General features: G+C 17.0%; 3 protein-coding genes across 3 annotated transcripts in view; 1 reads left to right on the top strand and 2 right to left on the bottom strand.

The window, feature by feature from the left end:
• Positions 1-1,650: 1,650 nt before the first annotated feature.
• On the top strand, positions 1,651-3,825 carry PGSY75_1440700 (adaptor complexes medium subunit family; the record flags this gene model as incomplete). Its single annotated transcript, XM_018788095.1, has 1 exon — positions 1,651-3,825. The coding sequence occupies one exon, from the start codon at positions 1,651-1,653 to the stop codon at positions 3,823-3,825; it is 2,175 nt and encodes a 724-aa protein (XP_018639467.1).
• Positions 3,826-4,163: 338 nt separating this feature from the next.
• On the bottom strand, positions 4,164-7,367 carry PGSY75_1440600 (hypothetical protein; the record flags this gene model as incomplete). The annotated part of the gene is made up of 17 exons (XM_018788094.1): positions 4,164-4,198; positions 4,365-4,405; positions 4,536-4,600; positions 4,685-4,717; positions 4,837-4,932; positions 5,023-5,116; positions 5,224-5,279; positions 5,396-5,485; positions 5,594-5,695; positions 5,780-5,975; positions 6,101-6,189; positions 6,344-6,398; positions 6,483-6,577; positions 6,686-6,787; positions 6,864-6,929; positions 7,055-7,171; positions 7,308-7,367. The coding sequence occupies 17 exons, from the start codon at positions 7,365-7,367 to the stop codon at positions 4,164-4,166; spliced, it is 1,392 nt and encodes a 463-aa protein (XP_018639466.1).
• Positions 7,368-8,065: 698 nt separating this feature from the next.
• The window catches only part of PGSY75_1440500 (putative allantoicase), a gene marked incomplete at both ends in the record, with an annotated part of 1,575 nt that continues 688 nt past the window's right edge, over positions 8,066-8,952 (bottom strand). Inside the window, one exon of the mRNA XM_018788093.1 lies at positions 8,066-8,952. This exon is cut by the window's right edge and continues 688 nt beyond it. Within this exon, the coding sequence (XP_018639465.1) occupies positions 8,066-8,952 (887 nt within the window).

Genomic DNA, 8,952 nt, shown 5'->3' with positions numbered 1-8,952 from the left:
TTTTTTTTTTTTTTTTTTTTTTTTTTTTTTTTTTTTTTTTTTTTTTTTTTTTTTTTTTTTCCTTCTTTTGTTTTTATTTTTTATTTTTTGTGGAAATATTCCAGTGGGTAATAATAATTAAAAAATTTAATAATGAAAAATAAATATACGATCTAATATTATATGTAACCGTAACTTTTTTTTTTATTTTTTCTAAATTATATAATAAAATAAAATAATAAAACATATAAATAAAGTAATATATATATATGTGTATTTATATAAAATAAATAAAAGAATATAATATATATTATATTCATATAATTAATAGCTTATATATGTTTTATATACAAGGTGTAAAATAAATAAGAACAAAAGAAAAGAAAAAAAAAAAAAATAGGTTACATATAAATTATATATATATAATATATATATATAGTCCAAATAAATGTGGAAAAAAAAAAAAAAAAAGGGATTAAAACAAAAGAACCTGAAGCTTTTAAATAATAATAAATTCTTTTTTTTTTTTTTCTTTGTCATCCTAATAAAAATTCCTATGGTTATTTGATTGGTTTCAAAAAATATTGCAAATTTAATAGGTTACATTATGATCAAATAATGTTTCATATATATACCCTCCTAATATTTAGTTCAAAAAAAATAATATTCATATATTGTATGTATGTATGTATATATATATATATATATATATATATATATATATATATATATATATATATATATATATATATATATATTTATATAAGCGAAGAAAAATAATTTTATTTAATACCCTAAAGAAATTTACCATATAAATTTAAATATATATAAAATAAAAATAAAATATTTTTTACATATAATTAAAATTATATTGTTTAAAAAATTATTATATATATTTCCACATAAAAATAAAAATATATATATATATTATAATATTATACATATTGTTACAAAATAATTAATTTTATACACATAAATATATATATATATATATATATATATATATTGTATTTAATTTTTTTTTTTTTATTAGTATTAAATAAAAATATTATTTAATATAATAAATTATACCACTTTCCAAGTAGTTCTTGGCTTTTTTTTTTTTTTTTATTTTTTAAAATTTGAATTTGAAATTATATTATTATTTGTATATATGATATATTTTTAATTATTTAATGTTGTTTACTTCTTTTCTTGTTTTTTTTTTAAAATATACATATTTATAAAATTAAATACAACAAATATATATTTTATTTTTTATGTTCTTATTAGTCATCTTATATATATATAAAATATATATGTATTTTTTTTTAATTTTTTTAATTTTTTTTAATTTTTTAATTTTTTTTTTTTGTATGTCCCAACATTTTAATATTTATTAAATATAAATATGTATACCCCCATAAGAAAAAACAAACATTTTATATATTCTGATAAATAGTTTTTTCGGTTGTCTAAAAATTTTAAAGAAACACGAAAAAATAAAAAATAAAGTAAATAAATAAAAGAACAATGACATAGGTTAGTATTTTATTTAAAAAAAAATAATAGAATTAATAAAATTAAGAAAATTGCTACTAGTGCGTCGTTTTATATTATGTGCCTTATTTTGTTGTAGGTTATAAATAAATATTATGATATAACAAAAAAAAAAAAAAAAAAAAAATTAAAATGGTGGATTTATTTTGTATTTATTCGTCTCATGGGAAATTATTAATAGAGCAATGTTTTAATAAAGAACGATATAAAAGGAATGTACATAATTTTATAAAAAGAATACTACATAATAAAACTAACAATAATAATAATAATAATAGTAGTAATCATATGAATAACAATGGTGATAATAATTACTATTTAATATTGAATAATACATCATATGATTATAGGAATGATAAGCTACATTTATTAAATGGAAGATGTTTGGATGACAAAAAATTTGTTTATATAATAAAAAATGATGAATTATATTTTGTAACATTAATAGAAGGTGAAAATAATCCGATATTAATTATAGAGATGATGCAAGAAATAATAAAAATTATAAAAAAATATTTTAATATAGATAAGTTAAAAGAAAATATATTAATACATAACTATACTATAATAAATTTTTTGATAAATGAAATATTAGTACAGAATGGGAAACCTGCGTTATTTATTCATACAATTTTAAAAGAATTAATTGAATATGATAATAATAGTAATAATAATAATTATTATAATTTTAATTATAATACTAATAATAATTTTTTGAATGAAACATTAAAAATAGGTCCTATACCAAATAATTTATATAATTTGATAACACAAAATAAGTATATAAATATAAATGTTGGAAATAGTATTAATAGTATTAATAGTGTTAATAATATGAATAATATTAATAATAATAGTAATGGCAATCTTGTTATGCTTAATATTAATAATGAGAAGAATATAAATTATAGTTATAGTAATGGTTCATATCTTAATGGGAAACATCCTATATATAATTATTGGAGATCATATAATCAGACATATACATCATCAAATGAAATATATATAGATGTTGAAGAAAATGTAAATTGTATTGTTAATAAAAATAATAAAATAATACATTATTATATACAAGGTAATGTATATATTAATTCTAATATTAATGGTTCACCACATATTAAATTATATTTTAATCAATTAGATATTCAAAAATGTAATTTCCATTATACAATAAATCGTAATAAATTATTTTATAAAAATAAAGATCAACATAATGATAATAATAAAAATATAATAATTCACTTTGTGCCTTTACATGAAAAATATTGTCTTCTACATTATTATGATAAAATTTTATTACATCCTGCACATTCGTCTGCATATAAAATGATTGAATATCATAATAAAAATAACATAAAAAGTAAAACACATTTTAATCATCAAGAAAATATTAACAACACAATAACAAACGTATTAAGTTTAACTACTGTTGAAGATATTATAAAAGATAATGAAAATAAAAATCACCATGATATAACAAATCATAACAATATTATACAAAAAAATAATAGTAACTCCTTTGAAAGTTCAAATATAAATGTAGGCTATGTAGAAAAAAATATGAATATACAAAATAATATAAATATATCAAATAATAATTATATTGAATATAACAACAATTTTCAATTAAATAATATTTTAAATATATATAATAATGAAAACTTTAATATAACACAAAATTATTTTCATATACCAAATGATAATTGTAAAAACAGTTATGATAATAATTTATTCTCACATCCGAAATATAAACTACCCATACTTATTAAAGGTAATGTACAATTTGTTAGTACAGAAAATATGTATAAAATAAAATTAAATGTCCTTTTAAATAATATTAATACAAATAAAAATAATAGTAATATATTATTAAACAGATATGAAAATATCTTAATTAAAATACCTATACATCATTTTATCAAGTCAGTTAATTTTCATACATCCTTAGGAAATATTAATTATAATGAAAAAAAGAAATGTATTTATTGGTTTATAAATTATCTTACAGATATGAATACACAAATATATGCTAATATATCTTTATATGTTCCTACACATGAAGAAAATCATATGAATCAAATAAATAATATAAATCAATTAAAAAATACATATCATTTATCCCCATTAAATAATTTTAACCTATATCCTCTCTTTAATTTTGTAGCATATGCTAGCCTAAAAATTAATGGAGTATCCATAACTGATCATAAAATAGAAAAAATTGAAATACAAAATATGAAAAATATGGAAATACGTAAGGGTTGTAGATATACTACCATATACAATAACATCGAATTTAGGCTATAATATATTTTAGTTTTAAAAGAAAAAAAAAAAAAATACACACATATATATATATATATGTGGGTATATATTTATGTTTACATATGTTTATATATAATATGGTACAATATATAGTAGCCACATATGTCACCATTAATCTTGTTTAAAAAAAAATAATAAAAATAAATATGTTTAAATTAAATTAAATTCTTATATTTTTTTTTTTTTTTTTTTTTAATGTTTTATATTTTTAAATTTCTTGACATTATAATATACATATATATATATATGTATATATGTATGTATGTTTTGTTTTGTCTTCAATATATGTCCTTATATAATCATTTGTGATTGTGCCCATTTTATGGCAACTTGCCTTTATTCATTGTTTTTGATTCTAGCATTATTTCACAAAATTATTAAAATACAAATTCAACATATATATATATTTTTTTTATGTAAAATATTTTTTATGTAAAACTTTTTATATAACATGATATTTTTTTTCTGTAACATATTTTGTCACATTTAATTGTTTTAGTTTTGTATTTTTTATGACGTACCCATTTTTATGGTGTTCTCAAGTTCTTGAGTATCATCAACTCTGAAAACACAAAAAAATAAATATATATATATATTTAAACATACAAATAGGAATGTTATATTATATATATATTATATATGTAAGCAGGCAGGCATGAACATATGTATGTATTTCTTCATGTTACTATTACCTGCACATATTTTTATGAAAATCGACGTTCCTATATAAATTCATTATTTCATGAAATTCCAAGGACTGAAAAAAAAAAAAAAAAAAAATTAAAATAAAATTAAAAATAAAATAAAATAAACATACAATATACAAAATATTTATATATACCTTATAAGATCTACTGATGTTTCCATTTTCCCTCTATGTAAAATATTTAAAAATAAAATAAAATGATTTTAAGTGATAAGTAATATAAGACAATACATAATATATATATATATATATATATATATATATATATATCATTTTGTTGTATTTACATTTTTTTGTGTTATTTTCATCAATGTTTCAACGACCCCCTTTAAATTTTTTATATATTGTAACATATCCTCATTAGAATGAAATTCCATTTTTTCCTAAAGACATAAAAGAAGAAGGAGCATAATATATACATATTTATGTACATATATATTATATTTATTCTTATATAAATGATATTATGATACCTCCATATTTATAGAATGGAAATAACTATTTTGCTTTTCTAAGAATTTTTTTATCTTATCTAATTTTATGTTTATATCTTCTAATTCTCTTTCACTGAAATTTATGAAAGGAATAATGTATACAACATATTTTTTATTTGATGCAAAAAAAAAAAAAAAAAAATAATAATAAATTAAAAAAAAGAAATATAAATGTATAACCTGGCAAAAACAAGTTTATATGACTCATATATGTCGTCTGATATTTTTTCTTTTTCCTACAAAAAGAATATAATATTTATATATACATGTATCATTTTAAAAATATAAAAAATATTATATATATATATATATATATATATATATATATATTTTATTATTCTTTTTTCTTAACATTTTGAATTTTTTTCTTTAGAATATTTTTATCTTCAGAGAAGGTATTTATAATTTCGTTATTTAAAGCTTGATACTCTTGAATGGCGTCCTAATATAAATAAATGTATATATCTTATATGTAAGTGTGCTTAAATAAATATGTACACTACAAAAAATATACAAATATACACACATATGTATATATGTATATTTTTACTTCGAGCCTTTTTTGAGATAATTCCTCCTCCTTTTGCAACAAATTTTTTTTATTTTCAATGTCCATAAATTTCTGATTAATATCATATATATCCGTTACACCCTTTTAAAAAAAATAAAAATAACGAATTATTTTATTTTATTTTTATTTTTAATATATAAATTCATGTTTCTTTTTTATAATTACTGTTGCTTCTCTTAATTTTGATATGGTAGCATATATACTACTAGCATTTTCAAATATATTTGAAGCACTTAATTTGAGGTAATTATTATATAATAGATAGTAAATAAGAAGTTTCTTATATTTTTTCTTCTCTTCTATCATTAGAGCAATATTTGAGTCGTTTAATTTGTTAGTTTTATATTCATTAATCATTTCTCTTAAATGGCAAATTAATATTATATATATATATATATATATATATTTAGACACATATGTATATATATATATATATATATATGTATATATATATATTTATCTATACATATTTTAATTTTTTGTAACCTTCTTATTCTGAGTATGTTGCTGTGCTCCTTATTGACATTCATATATTTTAATATTTCTTCATTTTTATTTTTAGCCTTTATAATATCCTGTACCATTTAAAAATTATATGATAAAATTATTTTTTTTTATTTTTTATAATATTATGAAATTATCATTTTATATCTTAATCATATAATATACATATATATATATATATATTGTTAGGCATGTGTTTATTTTATTTTTTTTTGTCTTTTGTACCATTTTTTTTTCTTCAATGGATTTTTTTAAATTTTTATTATCAGATGTTATTTTCCTATAATTTGAAATGGTATAATAAGTATATGTTTAAATGATAAAAATATATGTACACATTATTTTATTATTATTATTTTATTACTGTATACTGTTATGTAGTTGTTTTTCATTATTTTTCAAGCTGGCCACTGTTCTCTCTAACGAGCTTAAATAAAAGTATAAAAGCTTCTTCTCCTTCTAAATATAGAGAACAAGAAGAAAAACAAAAAAAAAAAAAAAAAAAACTTCTATTTTGATGCAATAAAATATTATATATATATATATATATGTACATATTTATATTACCTTAACCCTTTGTAACATTATTTGATATGTATATTTTGAATGTTTAAGATTTTCAAACTTATTTAAAATCTCTTCATTTTTTATTTTTATTTCTTCATATTCCTTAAATAATAATATATATATATGTGCTTGTTTGTTATTTTAAAATATTTTTTATAATATAATTTCAATATTTTACATTCTTTTGATGCCCCAAGGATATCTTGTTAAGCTTTAATTCTCTGTTCAATAATTCTAGATTTTTCTATAAGATTAAAAAAAAAAAAAAAATAAGGATGTATATAAAGAATATTTGTAAAGTTATAGGCACCTATGTGTAATTGTTTTTCCTTCCTTTCGTTTGTATTTTTTTTTTTTTTTTTCCTTTACTCTTGTGTGTTCGTATTTATTGAATGTGGATTCTCCTATTTCTTTAATACAATTAAATTTTTTCTTTACTGAATAAACGATATCTTCAGTGTTTTCATTTAACTTTTCATTGTCTTTCTAAAGGTAATGAGAGGATATATATAATAAAAATCAAAATAAAATAAATTATAGTCATACATAGAAATATAATGAAAAAATGATACATATATATATGTATATATATGTGCATACAATTTATATTATTTTTTTTTACTTTATAGAAAGGTACTAAATCTTTTAAGTTTGTTAACTTATCTGTATTTTGATTTTTCATTTGTAATATATTAAATGTATAAATATAAAATGATTATTATTAAATGAATTGTTTATATTTATTTATTTTAATGCTTTTTATTTCACATTTGTAGACGTATACATGTACGATGTATATAATAAAAGTAGATATAAATGATTAAAAAAAAACATACCCCAATAATATTTATCAAAATAAAAAAGAGAAAAGAAAATATATTTTTTTATCATTATCTTAAATATATATATATATATATATATATATATATATATATATAATTTTATTTTGGAACACAAATATATTTTTAATTAAAAAATAGACACGAGATAATAATATACTTATATATGTATATTATATGTATATAAATACATATAGACATTCATAATTTATAATAACTTTGTAAATAAAAAAAAATATATATATATTAATAATCTCTCGTGTATTTTCTTTTTTTTGTACCTTATAGAGATACGAATATTTATAATATTTTATTATATATACTAATGATTAATAGTTTAAGAAAGGAAAAAAAAAAAAAAAAAAAAAAATTAATTTAAACATAAAAATAAAAATAAATATAAAATATATATATATATATATATATATATATATATATATATATATATGTGGAACAAAAAATAAAACATATACATTTATATATATATATTTTTATATTGTTACTATAAAAAAAATTGTGCAATAATTATATGTGAATTTATTTATAAAGATGTAGATAAAACAGTGCCTATTACATTTATCTGTGATATTCCCCCATCCGGAAGTATAGATATTTTGAAATGTGTTGCTGTTCTTTCCATATGTGTCAAATTATATTCTAACAAATTAAAATGAAAAAAAGTTTTTTTTTGATTTGTTGTTGTTATTTTGAATGGTGGTAATTGTATCCATTGAATTTTTTTTTTTAATAATTTTTCATCTTCTTCAAAAATTTTTTTTTGTTCTAATAAATTTAATGTTAGTATATCTATACAATCTAATAAATAAATTTGTATACATTCAGGATGATCATATTTATAATTTCCTATATCTATACTAAAATTCTCTACAATACCCCTTACACCAAATTTAAAAATTGAACTGTTACAAATAGAATTATTTGTAAGAGTTCTTAATATAATGGGTGGTCTATTTATTAACCGTCTTGTACAAAACCCATCAGTTTTATATGAATCAATAATATATTTTGGATGTCCTTTATATATATGATCACAATGATAATAAATTAATGTACAACCATTTTCAGGTTTATTTAGAAATATTTTTTGTTTAGATATGATAGTATGTTTTTTAAATAAAGAAATAAATTCACCAAAGAAATTAATTTTATTTATACCACCGTCTGGATATAAATTAACTCTTATATGTGTCCAAGGTTTTTTAATTAAATCTTCATTATTTATTTTAAAATAATATGTTTTTTTCTTTCCAACTGTTTTTAAAAAATCTACACAATCTGCTTGTAATAATTCAACCCAAGGTGTATTTTGTTGTTCTAATAAATCAGAAATCGATTTATCTATTTTATATGAATCTAAAAAGTTATAACTTTTACGTTTAGAATTTTTATCATAATTTACAATATTTT

The sequence above is a fragment of the Plasmodium gaboni genome, chromosome 14, assembly GCF_001602025.1.
Source record: "Plasmodium gaboni strain SY75 chromosome 14, whole genome shotgun sequence".
Classification (NCBI taxonomy): domain Eukaryota; phylum Apicomplexa; class Aconoidasida; order Haemosporida; family Plasmodiidae; genus Plasmodium; species Plasmodium gaboni.
Note: the sequence above shows the minus strand (reverse complement) of the source record. Positions and strands in the feature narration are given on the sequence as shown.